The sequence below is a fragment of the Setaria italica genome, chromosome VII (assembly GCF_000263155.2).
Source record: "Setaria italica strain Yugu1 chromosome VII, Setaria_italica_v2.0, whole genome shotgun sequence".
In the NCBI taxonomy this organism is placed as follows: domain Eukaryota; kingdom Viridiplantae; phylum Streptophyta; class Magnoliopsida; order Poales; family Poaceae; genus Setaria; species Setaria italica.
The window spans coordinates 23,721,279-23,743,802 of NC_028456.1; the positions used below are offsets into that span (position 1 = coordinate 23,721,279).

Consider the following 22,524-nt stretch of genomic DNA (forward strand, 5'->3'; position numbering starts at 1 on the left):
CTTCCGCTGCGGACGGCGACCGCGCCGCGCGAATCTTTTTTTCTTCCCTTCCCTTCCAGTTCCAGCTCAGAGCGCGCCATGCACGAGTCCACACGACGCGACGGCTTTCGCGGGACCGGGCGCGAGGGGCGGGGCGGACGGGGTCCACGCGCTTCCACCGCCTCCCGCGAGTCGCCGTCGCGAGCTGAAAGGAATTTTTATCCGCTCCGGCTCCGCAGCGTCGCTGCCTGTCTGCCTGCGTCGCGTCGCGTCGCCCGTCTATTACTTCTCCCCCTTTTGGGGGGTCTGCCAGACCAGTTCTCTCTCTCTCTCTCTCTCTCTCCGAGTCATGGGTTCGCAACTTGGGCCTTGTTTAGTTAGGGAATTTGGGAGGTGCCAAATTACTGTTACAGCACTGTAGCACACTGTAGCGTTTCGTTTGTATTTGTGAATTATTGTCCAAATATTGACTAATTAGGCTCAAAAGATTCGTCTCGCAAAGTACAACAAAACTGTGCAATTAGTTTTTAATTTCATCTACATTTAGTACTCCATGCATGTACCGCAAGTTTGATGTGATGGGGAATCTTCTTTTTGCATAGTGTCAAAGTTGGGAGTTGGGAGTAACTAAACATGGCCTTGCCTTCTTTTATTATCGTGGTAAAACTCTCTGCGACGTACGTTACCTGCGCTGGTCGTGTGTGCGTGTGGGTGAGGACATAATCGACAAGACGGCAGAGCCGAGTCGTCAGTGTGCGGCGGTCTGAACATATGTCGACGGTTTGCCAAATCACCATAAACAATGAGCTCGCAGAAACAGCTGAACAGGTAAAAGGATCAAGGAGCAAGCAGCGGCAACATTTTCTATGCTTCCATGATTCGTACACGCACCACTGAAACAATCCGTTCCTTATGTGCATGGACGATTGACGAAGCATCTGGGCATTATTACGACACCGACCCCCTGCTAATTTCTTCGTCCGTGCCGCCAATCGTGTCGCGGTGGGGCCTCGCGCTTTGCGCCGGGAAGCAATCCGATTTGATTAAGCCCCGGCAGTTCAGGGCGCCGCTCGTGCAAGTGGCCCGGTCGTGTCGTGTCCGGCTCAAGTCGCAAAGCCTACGTGGCTACGCAGACGGGGGTGGTTTGCTTAACCCCCGTTTCAATGATCGCATGTGCTTAGCTTGTTAATTCGCTTTCCCTCGGGCCGACGCGTCGTCCTCCTGGCTTTCGGCCGCATCCATTCATCCGGAAATCGCGGTTTCGGCGAGGAACCAACCTACTCTGAGTCTCTGACCCTGTTGTTTACGACCTGTTTGATTGGATTCGTACTCCATCTCAAAAAATGCCGAGTGCAGTTTGTTCGGTTCAATTTCGAATTTATTATGGGATGACGTGAACTGCTGGTTTAATCATGTGTTCCTTTCTTAACCAAAACACCAGAAACCGCCAAAATGGCTCATAACTTCATACATGACGGCTCACGGGTGTACCAGTGTGCGTACAATCAAGCACTGGTTTTCAGTCAAACGAATCGTTCATGGCGTGGTAAAATCAAAGGGTGCCGCCAAAACACACGTCCAGGTGGACATGTCTCCATCAGAGAGTTCGTAACGCAATCTGCAATCACAATTTACATGGACAATGACAAGGGATGTTTCCGGTAGGAAGGGAAAAAACTTCGCGTTTGCAAACAGGCTCTGTGAAGTGAAGTGCCATTCGACAGTAAAATGAAACCAATACAGACAGATGCATCATGCAAAAGTTTGATATGCTTCGCAGCAGCGATTGCAATATCTTTTGGCACTTGTGCGTCACACGCAGTTATGGTTCGTCAGATGCAGCATTCAAGTTTGCCACCAGCATACCATTGACCGGCGGACCATCACAACAGCCGGGTCTCGAAAAGTACTAGCACTACAAAAACCAAACAGGAACTGCCCCATCCTTTCCGTTCTGAACCTAACAGGCTATTACACTAACCTCGGACAGAGAATGTATTCCACAACAGTAGGCGAGAACGACCAACGGCAGCAGGTCGTCTACTCCATTCACGTAAGCTGCATTCACGTACTGCGCTCCTCCATTCAAGCAGCTACTCATCTTAGTCATCTATACATTACCACAACCAGAATTTTTTCAGAGGCCGACAAAACAGTGTGGCACCAGAGCTACGACTCCTGGGCGTGAGGGCGCAAATAGCCTCTGAAGAGCTCCTCCAAACGACGTGCAAGCTGTTGAGGCTGCTGCCACCATGTGGATTCAGAAGAATCTGATCTTCCGTAGTAGTCTTCTTGTGCGCCATTCTTCTTGGTGATGCTCTCAGAAAACTCACGCCAGTTCAGCATGGCACGTTTCAGTCGAGCTGTTCTCTTACCAGTGACTAGATACCTGGTGTAGTCCCTAGCAAGGCGGTATAACTCCTCCCCTCTTATTATGTGGATATACTGCACAGCAGAGGAAGCAAAAGAAAGATTTAGAAAGCATACACATGCAGGAGTCCCGAATGTTTGAACCAAGACAAGTGCATCTGTATACTACTATACTCATGTGTTCATATTGAGGAAATGGATTTTAAGCATAATTCTTGTTTTGGCAGACAGATGAATAGTTTCCCACAAATACTGAACAGTTCGAGCAATGAATATACCAAGAGAACAGTTTCCATGTTACTCATATGTCCATCTGTATTGCTGTTAAGCTACTGACAAGGTATTAGGTATTAGCATCTAACTTATAAGCTAGTCCACATAGATCGGTGTTTTCTTGACAAAAATGAAACCACACAGACAGTTGCAGACTTGCAGTAGAGTATGATGTATTTGTATATCATTAAGCTAATAAGAGGAAATTTCACTATTCTGTGCTTCAAAAATCCTTTTTATTTCTTCTGAATTAGCTGGTGTGTGGGAGGAAAATGCTACTCAAGATGGTGTAAATGCTACAGTATTATAATGGATCTGTACCATCCCTTATGAATACAGAACATCTTTCAAACAAGAAATAACCTAACTAGTTGCTCAACATACTGTATCTGGAATTGTGGGCTAACAAAGATGTCCACCTATAAAATGTAGCAATTCCAGAACAGAGAACAATGCAAGGAAAATGAAGTGATGAAGTTACCACAATTATGAAGGCAATAGTTGCTATCAGAATCTGGATCATCTCATATAATGAATCCTTGAAAGATTCATCCTCTGGGCCGTCAGAACCACCACCACTACCTCCATATCGGTTTTTGTTTCCTCCATTTCCACCAGATCCTTGCCCTCGAAGCTTAGCCATCTGCTCTCTCAGCAAGTCTTGCAAGGACCTTGGTCTTTTTGCTTGAGCCATAGCTTTGTTCAAAGATTCCATTGAGAAAGGCTGGAAAGAAGGCAGTAATAAATTTAGCACATGATTTATAGAGAAGCTTCAGCACATGCTAGTAGGCTTGTCTTATATATCACAAAATTATCTTGTGCGCAAAGTTTAACCAAATAAAGTTACTCAACATGCTAATAGGCTTGTACTCAACACAACATAGTAGCAAACCAGGTCAACCTTATTTAATTGCTAAGCAATACAAGAGTATACAAGTTCACAGTTCAATGCTCTCCCAGAATTTGGATACCACGACAAGAAGCTAACAGAAGTGATAAGATATGCACTTTTATCATTACCAACAAGCATCACAAGTTTTACAACACCATTCCTTTATAACATAACAAGTGGTAAGTATGGACCACATAAGGCAAAAGAAACAGTCATTGCATGATAATTGCATAGAATGGGAGATGTATGGGTATAATTCAGGGAAGGGCAACAAAAATTGCTTACGTCATTGACAAGCTGAGAGTTCTCTTTTCCACTCGAGGCATATACAGGACCAAGCCTTTTATGGCAAGCGGAAACAAGAACAAGCCTCGGATACAGTTTCTGTTGCAGCTTGCAAGATCTGGTAGAATGTAGGCACATAGAATGTCGACCAAGCAGCTCGTGGGTCCTTCCAAGACCAGCTACTGGCCTGTAGGCAGTGAGTGTACTGTGAGGCTTGTTCATTGTAGCTTGGTAGTAGCTCATGTTGCCGTACTTCTTGAATCCCACAATAGCTTAGAGCCAAAACTGTGGGATTAAAATAGGAATGTAAGTACCAGGCACACAGCAATCTCAGACATGTAGCTTATAAAAAATAAAATTAGTATCAACTTAACTGATACAAAGCACAATGGCATAAATTAGTATCAACTTAACTGATATAAAGCACAAGCGCATGATTTCAATTTCATGGCATATAAACTTTTAGCCACCAGTAATCAAGATTATTCATCAGAAGACACAAATTTGCCATAAAAAAACAAGGCAATCCGGGAGTCTAAATGTCTAATGCTAGGGTGCTATCTAGCCTATATGTACATTTCAGAACTTGATTAGTGCATGGATGTTGTGAAAAAAAACTCCTAAAAGAATGGTGGATTCTTTTTTCCTATTAAACATTAACGGCGGAGAGCATGTTTAACTGGTAACACCAATGGGAAGGAACTTTAGGAGATATCTCAACCAATGAGTTTAAAATTAAGTTGCATTTGACATGCTGCCAATTGTGCCATAGATTTGGGACGTTTCGCAGCCCGTAATTCTCCATTTCAGCAGGCAAACATCAATCAACAACAGCAGTACAGCAGCATCCAGTTATCCAACGAATAGCTATTTCCTATGAACATGTACGCATAGTTTCCATGAACAACCAGATCCGATAAACATGCCCACTGAAGGTCATAAGAAAGGCCCCGCATCCCGCATCAACCCTCCCTCGCCCGAGCAATCCGAACGAACTGGAAAATGGAAGAGGCTCCAGCTCCACCCACCCACCCTAATCCCAAACCAAATAGGTACTCTAAAACCCTAGATAAATGAAACGAGGAGGCGCATACAACCAGGAAGCTAGCGACACAAAGCGAGGCGTCAACGTTCTGGTTACCTGTGGAGACCAACGGCGGCGGCGGAGGATTGGGGACGCGGAGGCGGAAGGGAAAGAAGGATGGGGCGGTCGGACGGAGAGGCGGCGACAGCCGACAGGCGAGGGGCCGGCCGAGCGGAGGGGAAGGATTACTGGATTGGGTTGCGTGGAGTCTGGGGCCCGCTCAGAGTCTCCCGGCGGCCGGCGGCGGCACTCTCCCGCGGCTCCGCCTGTCGAAGGCCCAAATACGTTGCCTGGCCTGGGACTTTAGTTAGATAAGCCCAGGGACCCTCACGGTCCCTGTGCTAGATGGGCCAAATGAGCTCTTTACGAACTGACTATGATTCTCAAATTTTTTAAAAAAAACTGACTATGATGAGCTGCTATCTTTTAATGGGTAATTATAATATAAAAAATTGCAAACCACTTGAAGATGGACGATCAATTATAAATACTGTGACACCTTGTTAAATTATTTGACACAGTAGTTTTACACTGCCGGTTCGAGGTGGGAATGAATAACTGTTTTTCAAATACGAAAGTGGTAATACTCTTCAAGAGCCACCCATGAAGAAGAGTACTAGTACTGGACTGGTAACGTCGCTCCAGGCGCCAGTATAATGCGTGCGAGTGCGACGCCGAGCATGTCATTTATTCGTCACGAGCCGCATGCCTCATGCCTGAACCCGCCGATCGACGCCTAGCAAGTGAGGTTGCTTCCCGGTTCGACGCCGAGCTGCCCGCAGTACCGCAGGTAGAAGCGCACCCGCGCCTCCATCTCGGCGGCGTTCCTGCCGTTGCACTCGAGGGCGCCGTTGATGGCCCTGATGGTGGCGCCGAACCCCTGGGGCATCACCCGGTGCACGTTGTCCATCCAGAACCAGAGCGCCGACTTGAACGACACCACGGGGTCCTGCGCCACCGCGTCCGGGTTCCCCAGCCCGTCGAAGCCGATGTTCTTCCCCGCCGGCCCGTAGTTGTAGTTCCACGACAGCTGCAAGGGACCCCGGCCGTAGTAGCCCTGCCCCGGGACGCACGGCCACGCCCCCTCGCTCGCGTCGCAGTAGTCCATGCTCGCCCCGTCGACCTCGCTGATGAGGCAGAAATCTGTTCTCATCTCATCACAAAAACATGGAAAGAAGATCAGCATCGTCTCGTCGACGGATGCAAGCATTCCAGTGTCGGTTCGATCAGCTTACGTCCGGTCTCGTGCGTGACGTGCGCGAAGAAGGCGGCGATCTCGCGCTTGCCCTCGGCCTCCGAGCCGCCGTGCGCGAAGTTGGGGTACGAGCTCACGGCGTTCAGGAACGCGCTCCGCGTGTAGAAGCCTGTGCCCTTGCACCCGGCCCCGGCCTGGTTCTTGATGCCGTTGAAGAACGAAGCGGTGACGACGCTCGCCACGGACGCACCGGCGGTGCCGCTCCCGCCGCCGCCCCCGGAGCCCGAGCACGGGCCCGACTGGCACCCTTCGCCGCAGTAGGTGCTGGTGGTGCCGCAGTAGCCGTACTTGCTGCAGCACAGGCCTGGCTGGCAGTTGCAGCTCTGCGCGGCCGCGGGGATGGCGGCGCAGTGGAGTGCTAGCCAAATGGCCAAGACCGTCAGGATCGCTGCAGGAGGTGGTGAGTTTGATGCCATACTGGATATAAGAAATTCAGTTTCTTAGCAATATGCTACATCGACAGGGAAATGGCAACGCTGGTGGCGTTTATATAGACCGAGACCAATCTGCATCTTCTCGATCCATGCACGCTAGCTCGATCAATCAAGTATTGTTTTTATTGCGCCAATTTGAACTCATAGACTCATAGTCCGCTAATCTGTGCGCCTGCACAGACTAAAAAAATATTCTTAAGAGTATATGGATCATAGGACTTTGCGAAATTATATGATTTAAATGTGCTTGATTAGGATTCTTATGTGTAACCTACCTATCTGGGCTATTGCAAACCGTGGGTTGTGACTTCGTCAATCAAGATTGGGTGTTTTTGCATCAATACTGCGTTTTGCAGAAAAGAACATACATATTAAAGATACTTGTGGTTAGTAATGTCCTCAAAATAACTAAGGTAATCTCCTCAATACTTGCGGTTTGGAAGCAAAAGTTTTGGACACTTTGAGTGAATGCTTTTGGCAAAGTTGGGCGTATCTTTAAAATAAGTTAGATCTAATTGCTATTTTTAGTTTATCTGTTTAAGGTATATATACTTGCTATTTGTATAGATCGATCGCCGCCGTGGGCGACTTGCTTGGTGGAAATTTCTACATGTGATCTTCCGCATCTGCGTGCACGCTTACGTACATCGCCTCGCATGTATCACCTGCATTCTGTATGTACCTAAGCATTATGGTAAGTACACATATTTGGTCAGTCCAGAAAGGGAATTACCTGAACACGTGCATGCTTACGTCCGCTAATTTGACAAGCTCACACCTGTGTTTTCTCTTCCCTTTGCTTTCGAGGGAACGTATACGTACGTACGATAGCTGTCTCTTGGGAGATTTTGTTCGACATCTCTCAACTCCATTGGCACCAAGGCCGTCAAAGTACGGAAGCGGGCTCGGCGAGCTTCTCGGTGCCACGGCGGCGGGCGCGACGAGGGTCTGGTAGTGTCGTACAGCGAGTGAGTCCCCGTTGAAGAGAAAAAGAACTACAGCAGCTTGAATTTCCTTTTTCTTTTCACGCTTCCTTCCTTTCTTCTTCTTCGTTGCATGGGCTGAAAAACATTGGGCCCATTTCCTTCTTGTTGGGCCTTAGCCCATCGATTTCATTTTTGAGAACAAAATCGGAATCAGGTGATGGAGCGAGTCAGATGCTCATCTGATGACACATTTTGGTCTTTAATGAGAAATACAAATTCGGACCTTATTCTTTGTTATGTGGACGCTTACAAGTACCAGCAATGCACGCTAGAATTTTATTGCCACTATACGTCCATACGCACTCGTGGATCCGTGGGTTTATTCTTCACGAGCCAAGCACATCCCCATCACCCCATACCCGACAAGTCTAGCAGGTGACGTTCTTCCCCGGGTCGACGCCGAGCTGCTGGCAGTACTGCTTGTAGTAGACCACCAGCATCTTCATTTGATCGGGGTTTTTCCCGTTGCACACGAGGTTGCCGTTTATGGCCCTGATGGTGGCGCCGAACCCCTTCGGCATGGCCTGGTGCACGCTGTTCATCCAGATCCAGAGCGCCGTCTTGAACGAGATCACGGGGTCCTTCGCCACCCTGTCCGGGTCCGCGAGCAAGTCGACGCCGATGCTCTTACCCGCCGGCCCGTAGTTGAAGTTCCACGAGATCTGCAGCGGGCCGCGCCCGTAGTAATTCTTCCCCGGGACGCACGGCCACTGCTTGTTGTTGGAGTCGCAGAAGCTGTTCGCCCTGTTGATCTCGCTGATGTAGCAAAAATCTGTTCGTCACGTACATGTATGCACGCAAAGAAAACATCAAGGCATCAGATCCTGCAATTTAATCGAGCAAGATGTAGGCAGCGGCGGTTTTGTCGTCAGCTTACATCCGGTCTCGAACGTGACGTGCGCGAAGAAGGCGGCGACCTCGCGCTTGCCGTCGGCCTCCGATCCGCCGTGCGCGAAGCCTGGGAATGAGTCCGCCGCGGTCAGGAACGCGCCCCGCGTGTAGAAGTTCTTGCCCTCGCACCCGTTCCCGGCCTGGTTCTTGATGCCGTTGAAGAACGCCTCGGAGACGACGCTGGACACGGACGCGACGCCGCTCCCCAAGCATGGGCCGGCGGCGCAGAGGAGTGCTAGCCCAAGAGCCAAGGCCGTCAGGGTCATCGTCGTCTGCCGTGATGAATTTCCCATACTGGATGTCAGCGGACTCAGCTCTTTCGGTTGCTCAGGTTATGAGGTTGTCATGGACTCATGGCGGCATGCTGTTGGAGTTTATAAAGAGGCCGGCCGGCGTGCATCTTATTACTTGTGCTGAGACTACTGCTCCACAGTTTGAACTTGTGGTGGCTCACTGGCTCGTCAATCAGCACGTACGCAACGCCTAGCCTAGAGAGGGAGGCAAAAATACCACGTATCTGCAACTGAAGTTGAGACCACGTCAATATCACCGCCGCGTACGTGACTAAAGTGGCCACAATTTTCGCGTCTACGAAGACAATTTCCGTCATCTGGTGGCCGCCGCTCGCAGCCGTATTTTGCTGTATTCCATGCATGCGTCGTGCATGTGAGGATGTGTCAGTGGCTTGCGTGTTCCACGCTCTAACAAAAAGGGTCAATCCGGCAAGGAGGACTTCCAACACGTCGGTGCCGGTGGCGGCTGCTTCTGTTTTCCTTTTTCCTTTTGAATTAAATCTATATGGATGGATCTTTGATTTTCTTTGAAATGCATTACCACATCGTATGCCGTTACTGGCACTGATACTATATGTATCACTGTCCCAGCAAAACCGGCACAGATAATCAACAACGGAACATCTTAGGGTGTGTTTGGTTGCATGCACCACATGATGCATGCATGGATGATCCTGGATGGGGTGGTTCAACCAATTTGCTTGTACCATATGGTTCACTCTAATTAGTAGAATAATGTATTAAGTGGGATGGCCTCATCCTGGATGAGTTGGTCCAATTCACCCAACCAAACAAAAAGATCATTATTATTTTGAATCATTTCATACATGAATCAAATGATACAACCAACCAAACACACCCTTAGTGAGGGGTTGAGCCCCGTTTGGACTTTGGACGGGTTTAGGAAGAGGCAAATTTGCCTGAAATAATCTAGCCTGAGAAACGAACAGACTTCTAAGATTGTTGTCAATGAAGATGGCTGCTTAGCTTGGACCAAATACATTATAGTCTTCAACTTTATTCCAGTGGCTCTGAGAGCTTCAAGCTGCCGGGCTGGCGGGCGCCCCATGTGGAAGCTAGCTACTGAAGGATATAGGTCAACTGTGTACACCTATCTTTTCTCGTGAAGTTAGTCTTTATGATCAATTCTCAATGAGCTTTATGATATCAGAGTCAAAGCTTTCAAGTTATAGTCGTAGCCAGCGTAACCCAACGAACATATTTTCAGCTGTTCCTTTTAGTTAGTAAGAGTGCATTTTTTTTAGGACGAGTAAGAGTGCAAATGGACAATTGAGAGAGTCACACACCATCATGGGCTTGCTTGTTTTTTTGTTATCTTTTTCTTGGGCCTTGAGCCCAGCAGTCGTTGGATTCAAAGACTATTGGGCTCTATTCAAAACTCCACCGGCTTCCGCTCCTCATCACCCCGCGGCACCAAGATCTATCTTGCCAGCCACCTACACGTCACTACCGGATGCACCAAATCTTTGACTTGTCAACGGTGCATTAAGTGCATGACTATCTACTGCAAGATCAATGCCAGCCACATGCAACGAGCACGACGCAACCTCTATTGTAAAGTATGCCTAGGTGATGGCCATGTTTAATGGCCTGCTACCGTCAGAGGTGATTGCAGGGTTTACAACCCTCTGTCCCTCTTCAACCTTGAAGATCAAGCCATCGAGGTGATGGACAATGCCGTGATGAACCTAGTTAGAGATGGTGTTGTGGAGGTACATGGTGAGGCGTTCCCAGCAGCCAACAACGAGTGGAAGAGTGTCATGCGATGCTATGGAGAGATGCTATAAAGTGGTAGAATTAGCAGTGGCAAGAGATGTGCTAGAGTGGCATGGCACAATAGCGAAGAGGCCTCGATTGCTGATATTAGGTCGAGGCCAGCACTATGCTGTGGCAGCAAAGAGATTGTGTGCTGTTATAGGTCCAGGAGTCATGGAGTTATTGGGTTCTTGTGGTGCAAGACATATCTTTTAGATGTTGTTGCTTTGTATCTTGTTGCTCTATTATACTTTTAAGTCTAAGCTGCTTCTTTTTAATATAATTATAAGAGACCAAGTTAAGATGTGCCTTAGTCTATTTGTGATGAGTGATTGGCTGGATGATTTGAGACTTTACCGGTTGAGTCAATATTTCATATGTGCATGTTTATGCTAATGGCTAACTTGGTTTATGATGTGCAGGTGTAGGATGTGACATGGCGGTCGACAGCATGAGATGAAGGTCAAGCGAAAGGTTCATGCCGATGTATTAGGGGTGTGAATGGTGGACACGAGTAGGCTTAGATCGAGGGACCCGAGGAATCTGGGCAGAGTCATGAACGATCGACATGGTGCACGGAAGAGCAAGAGTACACGGGATGGAGACGGCGTCAATCGAGTCAAGCGGGATGGAGGCGAGTCGAGTAGGCGGCCCGGGAGCGGGAGCGAAAGACTTGGAGGTGTCGAAAGCTTGGCGGAGACGGACACACGTCGACATCGATGAGTCACGCCTTGCGGGGCATGCAAGAGGGTTTAACTGGTTTGGTCTCAAAACCGGGGCTGAGTCACGCACCATCACGAAGCTTGCGTTGAGACGAAGCGAAGTCGTGAAGGCGTCGGGTCCGTTTGATGTTCCGACAAAAAGTTTTTGACAGTTTTACACCTATGGGGTATTTGGATTGTATGCTCCATGTAAATGTATTTTGGTTATTTGCCAAATGCGTACACACACGGGTTGGACAGGTACACATCTCAGGAGGTTGTTTGGGGTGGGCTTATCATTTTGTTGGTGAGAGTCATTGGGTGAGGGAGAGGAAGAGAGATGAAGGATCTTTGATTTGATCTTTTTACCATCTTAACTTTAATTGTGTTTAAGAGTGGCTTGTAATCGAACGTGGTGGAATAATCTAAAGATTAATTTCGTGCCATCTTGTTCCATCCCTTTAACCTAAAATTTATCTTTTTTGGATTTTTCGGAGGTATTTTGAGAATTTTTGTTTTCACAATTTGCTCTAAACCATGTAAAATTTGTTGGATGATTTTGTTGCTAGGATCCTTATGAGCAACTTTGGTACGATCTCCTCTTAAATTTCTCACGGATTCGGCGTGAATCTAAAGTTTTCCTCGTACCGTGTTCTTTGTAAGGCGTTCGGATTTCTCCAAAATCTGCAATGAATACTTGAGATTTTCAATATCTTTTTCCTTAGATCTATTAGCTCTTGAGGAGGTGCTTTTATGGCTCAAGTTTCGTTTCGGATCGTTGTGCATTGAGAGAGGACTTTTCGTTTGAAGGTTGGGTCTTTTGCGTGTGTTCTTGGTGTGGTTCTTTTCTGTTCTTGGGCAGCAGCGCTTTGGGGGAGGCGAGGTCGTCGTGCGGGCGCCCGACCGGCGCTGAGCAGCCTCACGCGAGCTGCACGCGCGCCAGGCCGGCTCAGGCGCAGCAAGCAGCAGCCGAAGGCCCGACGCAGCCTGGCTCGTGGCGCCAGGAGCCCAGCAGGCCGAGCAGACTGCACCGGGCCAGCCCAGTGGCGAGGCCACCCACGCAGGCACGCTCCCGGACCAGCGGCCTGGCACAGCTAGCAGGCGGGCAGCAGCACGCCCAGCGGAGCAGAGGCCTGTCCCTCGAGGTGAGCAGCGTGCGTGGCCTGGCAGGCCGACCCACCGAGAGCAGGTGAAGCTACAGCGACGACAGCAGATCGTTCAGGTAGACAGCAGGTAAGCTTCTGCTACTCGGCTCTTCTAGTCTTCTGTGCAGTAAGGAGCAGGTTCTCGTTTTCTTGGGGGAATTAAAGTTTAGTCCCTTTCTTTTTTTTAAGTTTTTTTTAACCTCTTTTAATCCATAAACTTTCAAACATAAAGATTAAATGGAGAACTAAAATGATTAGTCCTCTAGTCCCTTAGAGGGTGACTAAACGAGACTAAACGACACCCCTGCACTTCATTATTAATCAAGAAGATTAAGTGGATGCAAATTTTGTGTATTGATTAAAAGTTAATCGTTTTTAGTCCCCAGATCCAAATAGGGACTAAAGTCCCTCGAAACAGGCACATATGTGAATGCTTCGGGCTGCAGGAGAAATGATTAGGCAATCTTGATTAATTAGTTTATTACTTAAGCATTGTTCGCTTTGGCCGACAATAGTAGTACTACTGTAGTATGCATGCACAGTTAGTTCAATTCTCGGTACAGGTTCTTCTTGTAACAATGATCTACTTATGGTTATTAGGGCGTGCTTGCTTTCCAGCCAAGGGAAGCCACGCCACAAGACTATGGTGCCGATTCTGGGCGCCACATCAGGCACACTACATTGGTGTGTTATCCCATAGCGGGGAACTAATCAGCCCCTTATTCCTTGAGTAAATTTAGTAGTTCATGTGTTTTGTGATTTTCGGTTAGTACTTGAATTAATTATTTTTGCATGCTTAGTGAGTGAGGCTTTAATAGTGACTTGGCTTATTTCCTTGTGCAAGATTTTTGGTGCCTTGATTTGCGTTTGCTTCCGCTACGCTTTGAGCGTTTCTAATTGTTCCTAGGGTAATCTTGTCACGAGTTGACTTGTGTCATCTTGATGATTGAAGCGAGGTGTGTTTGGGGTGGCAATCGAAATATAAACTTTGTTTTCGAAGAGAATTTTTAAAGGTTACTATTCACCCTCTAGTCGTCCGTCCCCGATCCTTCAAATTGACTTCTCTTATGTCCAATTTGTTTAAAGAAGAAGTGGTTACCGAGTTCATCTAAAAGAATCCGAATCAGCTGTTGGAGTGAGCCATACACTCTTCTCATGACACGCATTTTATCCCATAATAAAAAAGCACGGGAAAAGGAAGCTGGAACTGTAGGGGTACTTGCCAAGTGTTCGCGGCATTTCGCACATCTCAAACGCTTCGTTATTTATTAGGTCGGATTACGCAGAGCCCTGCATTTTATTGTTGCTACTTGCTATTGCTACTAGTACGCAAGCACTGCGATTCACTCCCGGCGCCAGTACAAGTATGCGATCGAGTATCATTTATTCTCCACGTACGACAACACCCCTAGCAGGTGAGGTTGTTCCCCGGGTCGACGGCGAACTGCTTGCAGTACTGCTTGTAGTACCGCACCCGCGCGTTCATCTGCGCGGTGTTCTTGCCGTTACACTCGAGGTCGCCGTTGATGGCCCTGGTCGTGGCGCCGAACCCCTGCGGCATCACCCGGTGCACGTTGTTCATCCAGTACCAGAGCGCCGCCTTGAACGCGACCACGGGGTCCTGCGCCACCTTGTCCGGGTTCCTGAGCCCGTCGAAGCCGATGCTCTTCCCCGCCGGCCCGTAGTTGTAGTTCCACGAGAGCTGCAGCGGCCCGCGCCCGTAGTACTTCTTCCCCGAGACGCACGGCCACTGCTTGTATTTCGGGTCGCGGTCGCAGTAGATGTTGCTCTTGTTGATCTCGCTGATGTAGCAGAGGTCTGTTTGTTCGACGACGTCATACAAAGAAACACACACACAATCAAGCCATGCAAACTGTGAATGATAATACTACTTTGTAGTCACAAAAAAATGCAATGTAATTAGACTCACTGCTGGTCTCGTGCGTGACGTGCGCGAAGAAGGCGGCGATCTCGCGCTTGCCCTGGGTCTGGGAGCCGCCGTGCGCGAAGCCCGGGTGCGACTTGACGGCGTTCAGGAACGCGCTCCGCGTGTAGAAGTTCTTGCCCTCGCACGAGCTCGGGGCCTGGTTCTTGATGCCGTTGAAGAACGAGTCGGTGACGACGCTGGCCACGTTCTGCGCGGCTGCCAGGCCGGCGGCGCAGAGGAGCGCCAGCCCGAGAGCTAGGATCCTCGACGTTGCTGAGCTCGCCATACTGGATCACACAACGATCAGTTCCTGAGTAGGTTTCCTTACTGCGGTGGACCTTCTTGCTGTGAGGTGAGTTGGGGTGGTGTCCTTGGTGCCGTTTAATCGTTTATATAGGGAGCACGGCTCTTGTCGCTGTACTATGCTGTATGTGATTCAAACTTGACGGGCTTGACTAGCAGCTAAGTCGGTCCAGCATTGTACTGGCACTACTGTTCCACATTATGAAATTGTGGCACATGTCTAAACTCGTACTCTCGTTTCAGAAACTGCGACGACTGCGGGCTAGCTGCAACGCATGTTAAGATTTGTGATTTGGTCCATTTGGATAGCGGCCGTATACTTTTGACTACTTGGTGGAAATCTGGTGAGTGCTACCGGGACACGTCTTTCATTTCTTTTGTTTTTTCTCATTCGCGTAGACATTGCGATCATCCGGCAGCTGTATTGTGTTGAACCAGTACGCATCAGGCATGTGCAAACTTATTGTTGTGATAATTAGTAGTACCATAAAGGAAGAACATAAGTTTTTTTTTAAACACAGTATAGACGCACTGGTGGAAGTTTATCGATGCAATGCACCAGTCTGGTGGTTGCTTTGGCTGGATATACGAAGTACCTAGGCGTCATCTGGACCCTTTGCATTGCAAGCCCTTTCGTACCTTTGGTAAGGGTGTGTTTCGATGATAAATGATAACCGTTTACTTGTAACTAATTCTTGTGTTTTGAAGCGAATCATAATTGGTTATCATGTTATGAGTTTATTGCAATGTGGCCCCTCAATTTGAATCGGAAAGCGGACACGGAGCTAATGCGATAAGGCTAAAGATCTTCTGGTACTAAGTGTCACAAGGAGACGAATGATGCTTAGTCTAGTATAGGGTTTACTAGTTTTTAACTCTTGGACCGTACTACTAAAAGGGGTTTCTTTGATAGTAGCTTGATATTGTGAAGCTATCCATGAAAAAAATGCACACTCAGTACTCTCTAGCACTTGGTACCTCAAACAACTCATGGAAGAACTTAAGAAGCGAAGAAATCAACGAAAAAACTTAAAAGGAGCTTGCATTGGATGAGTTGAAAGCAAAATGGTACCATCGGATGATCCGATGCCCTAATTCCTAGATGCGTCGAATCAATTCTCAGTGAAGAAAAATTGAAGCCTGGTACCGGTTGTTCCGACGCTTGAGCATCGGACGAATTTTCCTAGGCACCGGATGATCCGATGCTATGCCAGAGGGACTGTCGGAGCAAGCAATTTACTTTGCAAACTTCTAGAGAGGTTTTGGGAAAATTGGGTTCAGCACCGGATGATCCGATGCCTGTTGAAGCAATGCATTGGACGAAGCATATTTTCTTTGAAATCGTCCAGAGAGGTTTTGACCAAATATGCTTCAGCACCGGATGATCCGACGCCTTCGCAGGGACCATCGGAGCAACCATCGCATGAACTTTTCACTGTTACTTTTGTAATGGTCATATTTTTGGACGCTGGATGTTCCGACGCCCCTGGGAGGAATGGACCATCGGAACATTCGATGGTGGACTTTTCTGGGTAAACTTTTCTAACGGCTAGCTGGTGTTACCTAGCCTATATATACCCCTTCCCCGGGTCATTTGAGCTGCTCTTGACACTCTGGAGACTTCAAGCAGCCCATGAGCAGTTGAGAGTGTGCTAGAGCCAAAGAGTGATTTATGATTTGCTAAATATTAAGATTAAGGACTTCTCTTAGTGTTGGAGAGTGACAAGTGTGCATCTAGTTCATGGCTTAGCTGACCGGTGAAGCATTGAAGCTTGTTACTCTTGGTGGTTGTTGACGGCAGTTAGCGCGCCAATTTATGAACCGCAAGCGCACGGATCATCGTAGCTTTTCCCTTAGAGTATTCCATCCAACATTTATCAATAAACTGACTAGGGTTTTCCATCTAATCTAACGGATCTAATCCTAACATGAAGCATAGATTGAATATGAAGGGTAACATTAATAGATATGAATGAGAGATCAAAGATTGATCACATCCACATATATAAATAAGATAACAATATTAGGAGTAATAAGGGCATATCATCTTCTAGTTGCAGTTCCAACCAAAGCAATAACCAATGTATCTCGTACCTTCATAAAGAGTCATTTCTCAGAAAGGCGGCTCGTAAGCGGCCTACTTTCTTGTGGTCACCACTGCGAGGTGCGTGTTGATGCCTCCGATTTCCCAAAGCTGTACCCCAATGACTCCCACAATAATTGCCATCGATCCTACTCAATATTATGTAATCATTTAGCCTTTTCCCTACCCTCATGCTGTCACCACACGAAGGTAAACACACCAACTTCCTACGCATTACTAAGATGTATCCGCAAGACATAGACTAATCACCATGATTACATCTATTCCTACTAACAATATATGTTAGCTAAACATATGAGAATAAGCATACATCATAGTACATCAAAGTAAGCACAAGATTAGATTGATATCACCATTGTGTGTACATAAGCCTTGGTGATCACAAGGCTCGGCTCCAGAACTCCACCATGGTTTCGCCGTGCAGGGACGACCATGGCACCTAGGGTCTAGCCTAAACCATCTCCTAGGAAACTTCGAGGACTTGTAGTGGCCTCAGCTCCCTCTGGTGAGCGTCTTTGATTTTGTTGAGTTCTGGTGGATTGATCTCTTGTGTCGATGAATTTTGGCCATATTTATAGTCTGGAAGACGCGTGGCTGAAATAGGAAGACGAGGGGAGCAAGGAAAGCCCCAAGTCAATCGGCCTGGGGAGTCCAGACCAATCGCCTGGCCCTTCTTTTATCCCCTCACGCCCAACTTCGTCGCCAAGTCTCCTCTGATGTTTTGGAAGCTTATTTTTTATGCATGTGGGCCTGGCACGTCGATAGCTTCGGGATGAGATTGATCTTTGATAACTTTCCAAATCTCCATTTGATCTTCTTTAATTCCTCTTTAATCCCGAAGTGATACTTGTCATATCTTCACAATCTTAGCCCTTAAGTAATCTTGGAGGAGTGCTTGCAAAAAATGAGCGTCGGAGGGGGCTAGAAGACCCGTGGCCGATCGGCTTGGGCTTCACCAGGCCGATCGGCATGGGCTCTTTCTGAGCCTGCTGGCCTTCGTTTTTTACAGGTTCGTTGCTTGTTCAAGGCTTTATCCTAAAATATACTTTTAGGTACAATATTCTGCAAAAATAGAATGCGCTCCAAAATACAATGCATATACGAAAATGGGGTTATTTCAGGTGCCAAGTGATGTGTTAGTATAATAATAGATACGAAAATACCACTTAAATGGCACCAAAAGTGTGTCAATAACGAGCGTCAACAGTGGTTGACGTCACCTAGATGGTCTTGGTGATCCAGAGGTTCTTGGTGAGCTCTTGGAGATTGTGGGAGTCCCAAGAAGAAGATCTGGTACACGGTTTGAAGCTCGCCGTTCCGGAGATGGAGAATGAGCATTTTTAGTGAAGCACTCGAATCTTAGTGGCTTGGGGGAGCAAAACTCTTAGTAGGTGCTCCAACATGAATTAGAGGGAGCGTCAACTCCTTAATACCATGGGAGAAAAATTTGGTGTTCTCGTGTCCTCACTCTTTACATTTTCGCACTTAATTTGAGCATTTACATCCTTTCTTTTGCTCTTATTCAAGTTGTGCTTACTTTGCTCATATCTTGCTTTAGGAAATGATGATCATGTTAGTGTGCTCTACTTGCTAGGCTCCTTGATTGCTGTGCTTAGTTTCTAGGCTAGAAATCTAGACTAAGATTTGTTTTTGTTGTTCTAGAAATTTGAAAAAGTCCCAATTTAACCCCTTCTTGGCCACTGATCCTTACAATATATATTTACAAAACCACACGTCTTGATATGTTTTTGGAGGACTTGGTTTATCAGAAACCAAATTATGCAGATCCTAAAGATTCAATTGAACATTCAGTCCACTTCTTGTTCATTTTAAAACCACGTGGTTGTGAAAGAAACTGTCGCCAAAAGCATTCAAATGATGATGCTAATTCATAACAACGATGGATTGTGCCGAAACTAAGAATAATCAAGATAATGTTTTTAGAATTCTACTACGGATCTCGCCCTGTCCTTGCATTGCATCAGACCAGAAAGAATTAATGTTCAGAGTCTACTTCATCAGTTTAGCCCGCTCTGGCTCAATCTAGTCAGTTTCACAGAACACGTTTTACACGGCACACTTCGGTCATTCAAATGTTTGAGCCAAATAGGCAATCTGCATATTACAAACTGCTTCATTATATATTCTATTCGTCAGGTCGAATAAGCTTCCTTATTCAGTTCGAATACACAGGTCCACCCCTGCGTTTTATTATCACTACTACTTTACGAGTGCGCGACGCACAGCGCTCAAGCATGCATGAACCCGACACGGCGACACCGCCTCTAGCAGGTAAGGTTGTTCCCCGGGTCGACGCCGAGCTGCTTGCAGTACTGCCTGTAGTAGCGCACCCGGGCGTTCATCTGGTCGGGGTTCCTCCCGTTGCACTCGAGGGCGCCGTTGATGGCCCTGATCGTGGCGCCGAACCCCTGCGGCATCACTTGGTGCACGTTGTTCATCCAGAACCAGAGCGCCGTCTTGAACGCGATCACGGGGTCCTGCGCCACCCTGTCCGGGTTGCCGAGCCCGTCGAAGCCGATGTCCCTCCCGGCAGGCCCGTAGTTGTAGTTCCACGAGATCTGCAGCGGGCCGCGCCCGTAGTACTTCTTCCCCGGGACGCACGGCCACTGCCTGTTGTTGGCGTCGCAGTAGGCGTCGTTCTTGTTGATCTCGCTGATGTAGCAGAAATCTGTCAGCAAGAAGACATGCAAATTAGTTTCCACTAGTCCATCAACCCGTACTCCCGCACGGGCTAATGTTTTTATAAGCTATTGGATTTGAAAATTATTTAAAAATTAAACTCTTAGCTAATAATCAAAATTGTTTACCTATTACTCTCTTATTTTTCCAATACTTCAACATAATACTTTTATAGATATGTATCTATCTTTGTCCAGTTGTGATTGATTTTTAATTAATAATTATTCTATGCACTTTTTCATTCATATTCATACTTTTTCCATTTTGTATCGCACCTCCAATCCTCTATACATTATGTTTAGCATACAAAACAATATTTTTCATCGATTCCGCACATACATGTATACATGGTCTAATGGTGGCACTCATCATGTGTATATACTTTAATGTAGTATTTTTATGTTAACAATGACACAAATAGGTAATTTAGAATCATATATTAGTTTACCTTTTGACATTTCTATATGATGCACATGAAGATAATTAGATTAAGATTTAGGTATTTACTTTAGGTTATTTTTAATAACGACATACGTGGGTAACATAGATAAAATTTTAGAATGACATTTTAAGTTATGCTTTATAATGATGTGCATTAGTAAATTGGATGAAGATTACGGGGTTACTTTAGATTATGTTTTATAATAGCTGAGCTCGGTAATTTAAATATAGGTTTAGAGCTCATTTTTGAATATTTTCACGATGACAGTGGTGGATAACTTTTTAGAAAATATAATAAATCAATGGCTATGATTATTAGAGTTTACAGGATTGGTGTTTGATATTTTTAATTTTTATGAGAATCTCTCTTTTTTCTTGCTTGTCTCATGGGAACTAATGCGGAGTCTCCAATGAAAAAAAATGAGATTACATTGCTACAAAACTATTACCATAAGTTACCTCTCATTTGTTAAATATTCGAACACAATACTTATGTAGATATTATACTTAATATCTTCATCCGATTGTGATAGATTTCAGTTAGTAATTACTCTATAATATTTTCATCCACATTTTTAATCTTTAACTTTCCACTTTGGACCGCATGTATGGGCTTGAATTTGTTTAATGAACCCTAAGTTTGAGTGCTCATAAATTTAATAGAACTATCCATAATGCTAAATATAATTTTAGCATAGAAATGTATATTCCCATCACTTTATATCCTTATAAATGGTGACACACATCACACATCATGTGTATAGACCTTAATTATTATATCGTATACCAACAGTGTAAAATATAGACGATTTAGAATCATATATTGTTGTATATTTTTAATTAAGGTTATTTGATTCAAACGTAGGGTTACCTCATGTTATTTTTAATAATAGCATGTGTGGGTATTAAGTTTTTTAAAGTAATAGTGGTAGGCAATTCAGTTGCAAATTAGGGTTTATAATGGCATAAGTGGGTAATTTGATGAAGATTAGTGGGTTACCTTAGTTTATTTTATATAATGGCAGAGGTGGGTAATTTATATATAGATTTGGGGGTTAGGCTATTTTCATAATGGCATAGGTGGGTAATTTTTTAGAAAACATAATAGATCCAATGGCTATGATGATTTGAATCTGTCGATTGATGGTCGGATGTTTTGCTTTTTTGTGAGAATTTCTAGGATTTCTCTCTTTTTCTAGAGTGTCTACCTAGGAATCCTAGGTGGCTTCATCTAGAGGCTTCAAAAGGAGCCTCCAATTAGTAATAGTAAGATAAGATACTCCAATTAGTAATAGTAAGATAAGATACTGCTCAGCAATTCAGCACGGCATGTGTATGTTTTCACAAATACCGTGGAAGAAAGATTAGACTCTGCATTCGTTCGACTAGAAATAAATACGGTGGAAGAAAGATTAGACGACTCACGTCCGGTCTCGTGCGTGACGTGGGCGAAGAAGGCGGCGATCTCGCGCTTGCCCTCGACCTCCGAGCCGCCACGCGCGAAGCCGGAGTACGAGTTCACGGCGTTCAGGAACGCGCTCCGCGTGTAGAAGTTCTTGCCCTCGCATCCGGCCCCGGCCTGGTTCTTGATGCCGTTGAAGAACGCGTCGGTGACGACGTTGGCCACGTTCGCGCCACTGCCGCCGGTGCTGCTACCCCAGCACGGGCCCGACCGGCACCCCTTGCCACAGTAGGGCTCGGTCGTGCCGCAGTAGCCAAACTGGCTGCAGCAGTAGTCTGACTGGCAGCCGCAGTTCTGCGCGGCGGACGGGCTGGCGGCGCATAGCAGCGAAAGCCCGAGAGCCAGAACCGCTAGGGCCGTCGGCGCCTTCTTCGCCATACTGGATCAGCACCTAATCGAGCTCCTGATGAGATGACTAAAGTTTAGTTGCTGCGGTGCAGCTTGGTTATGAGGTGATTTGAGCTGTATTCCTCGTGTCCCTTCATATAGAGATCAGGGCCATACACTCCTCGATGCATGGCATGAAACGCCTCGGTCCACCATTGTACCGGCACGACTGTTCCACATTTTACGATGAAAAACGTGCACTGTGGCAAATGTGTCAACGTGTACCGACAATAGTTTATTAGCCAGCTACTCCACGTAAGTGAAGATGCCATCATGATTTGGATCGCCGCCGTGTACTTGAATATCGTGGAAAGTCCGCGCATGCTACTGCCTACAAGTCGTTCCTTTCCCGGGTTTTTTCGCGTCTGCAAAAGAAAATTGCCGTCATCCGTCAACCGCGTACAGCCGTATATTGTTGGATTGTTGCTCAATTCCACTCCTACGCACCGCAGCATGTGAGGTCCTTTAAGTTTTTTGGTCTGCGTGTTCCAATGTCGAACAGAAATGGTCCAGCTAGAAGGGAAGACTTCCACACATCGCAGCCGGACTGCCCGTGATGGCTGTCTAATTTGGACCGCGCGTTTTCTTTTCCTTCTTTCTAGATTAGAGATACAGTGCTAAACTTTAGCACTCTCAAATGAAGTGCTAAACTTTAGCACTTGGAGCTGTTTGAATACTATGCTAAAGTTTAGCATCTTTGGTGGGAAATGACCCAAGTGCCCCTCCTTTTCCCTCTTCCTTTGCTGGTGCACTACCCCTCCACCACGAGTTGGTCTACCCCACCTCGCCGCGCTCCTCCCTATGCTCCCTTTCCCCCGCTCACCACCCGCGCGCTC

At 46.6% G+C, this 22,524-nt stretch overlaps 5 protein-coding genes across 6 annotated transcripts; all 5 read right to left on the reverse strand.

Annotated features, from left to right (window-relative positions):
• Positions 1 to 1,680: 1,680 nt before the first annotated feature.
• On the reverse strand, positions 1,681 to 5,093 carry LOC101761552. Its single transcript, XM_004976016.3, has 4 exons — positions 4,941 to 5,093; positions 3,800 to 4,084; positions 3,104 to 3,346; positions 1,681 to 2,424 (listed from the first exon to the last, which is right to left on the reverse strand). The coding sequence occupies exons 2-4, from the start codon at positions 4,040 to 4,042 to the stop codon at positions 2,149 to 2,151; spliced, it is 762 nt and encodes a 253-aa protein (XP_004976073.1). The 5' UTR covers positions 4,043 to 4,084; positions 4,941 to 5,093; the 3' UTR covers positions 1,681 to 2,148.
• Positions 5,094 to 5,423: 330 nt separating this feature from the next.
• LOC101761957 (endochitinase B) lies at positions 5,424 to 6,560 on the reverse strand. The gene is made up of 2 exons (XM_004976017.4): positions 6,119 to 6,560; positions 5,424 to 6,026 (listed from the first exon to the last, which is right to left on the reverse strand). Exons 1-2 carry the CDS (start codon positions 6,552 to 6,554, stop codon positions 5,620 to 5,622), a joined length of 843 nt encoding a protein of 280 aa, XP_004976074.1. The 5' UTR covers positions 6,555 to 6,560; the 3' UTR covers positions 5,424 to 5,619.
• Positions 6,561 to 7,746: 1,186 nt separating this feature from the next.
• Positions 7,747 to 8,814, reverse strand: LOC101762375 (endochitinase A). The gene is made up of 2 exons (XM_004976018.2): positions 8,436 to 8,814; positions 7,747 to 8,330 (listed from the first exon to the last, which is right to left on the reverse strand). Exons 1-2 carry the CDS (start codon positions 8,740 to 8,742, stop codon positions 7,927 to 7,929), a joined length of 711 nt encoding a protein of 236 aa, XP_004976075.1. The 5' UTR covers positions 8,743 to 8,814; the 3' UTR covers positions 7,747 to 7,926.
• Positions 8,815 to 13,580: 4,766 nt separating this feature from the next.
• Positions 13,581 to 18,858, reverse strand: LOC101762773 (endochitinase B). Of its 2 annotated transcripts, XM_022828306.1 has the most exons (3): positions 16,689 to 18,858; positions 14,295 to 14,578; positions 13,581 to 14,182 (listed from the first exon to the last, which is right to left on the reverse strand). In XM_022828306.1, exons 2-3 carry the CDS (start codon positions 14,575 to 14,577, stop codon positions 13,773 to 13,775), a joined length of 693 nt encoding a protein of 230 aa, XP_022684041.1. In that variant the 5' UTR covers position 14,578; positions 16,689 to 18,858; the 3' UTR covers positions 13,581 to 13,772. The 2 variants fall into 2 exon arrangements, with proteins under 2 accessions (XP_022684041.1, XP_004976076.1); XM_004976019.3 differs by lacking the exon at positions 16,689 to 18,858 and having other exon boundaries at positions 14,295 to 16,669.
• A 25-nt stretch (positions 18,859 to 18,883) lies between these two features.
• LOC101763181 (endochitinase A) lies at positions 18,884 to 21,763 on the reverse strand. The gene is made up of 2 exons (XM_004976020.4): positions 21,265 to 21,763; positions 18,884 to 19,387 (listed from the first exon to the last, which is right to left on the reverse strand). Exons 1-2 carry the CDS (start codon positions 21,677 to 21,679, stop codon positions 18,984 to 18,986), a joined length of 819 nt encoding a protein of 272 aa, XP_004976077.1. The 5' UTR covers positions 21,680 to 21,763; the 3' UTR covers positions 18,884 to 18,983.
• Between the last annotated feature and the right edge of the window lie 761 nt (positions 21,764 to 22,524).

Coding starts and splice junctions, on each gene's coding strand:
- LOC101761552 (XM_004976016.3), bottom strand. CDS start 4,042: ATGAGCTACTACCAAGCTACAATGAACAAGCCTCACAGTACACTCACT. Junction 3,347..3,799: donor ACTCTCAGCTTGTCAATGAC/GTAAGCAATTTT, acceptor CCTTCTTTCCAG/CCTTTCTCAATGGAATCTTT. Junction 2,425..3,103: donor CTATTGCCTTCATAATTGTG/GTAACTTCATCA, acceptor TCTGCTGTGCAG/TATATCCACATAATAAGAGG.
- LOC101761957 (XM_004976017.4), bottom strand. CDS start 6,554: ATGGCATCAAACTCACCACCTCCTGCAGCGATCCTGACGGTCTTGGCC. Junction 6,027..6,118: donor CGTCACGCACGAGACCGGAC/GTAAGCTGATCG, acceptor AGATGAGAACAG/ATTTCTGCCTCATCAGCGAG.
- LOC101762375 (XM_004976018.2), bottom strand. CDS start 8,742: ATGGGAAATTCATCACGGCAGACGACGATGACCCTGACGGCCTTGGCT. Junction 8,331..8,435: donor CGTCACGTTCGAGACCGGAT/GTAAGCTGACGA, acceptor CGTGACGAACAG/ATTTTTGCTACATCAGCGAG.
- LOC101762773 (XM_022828306.1), bottom strand. CDS start 14,577: ATGGCGAGCTCAGCAACGTCGAGGATCCTAGCTCTCGGGCTGGCGCTC. Junction 14,183..14,294: donor CGTCACGCACGAGACCAGCA/GTGAGTCTAATT, acceptor TCGAACAAACAG/ACCTCTGCTACATCAGCGAG.
- LOC101763181 (XM_004976020.4), bottom strand. CDS start 21,679: ATGGCGAAGAAGGCGCCGACGGCCCTAGCGGTTCTGGCTCTCGGGCTT. Junction 19,388..21,264: donor CGTCACGCACGAGACCGGAC/GTGAGTCGTCTA, acceptor TCTTGCTGACAG/ATTTCTGCTACATCAGCGAG.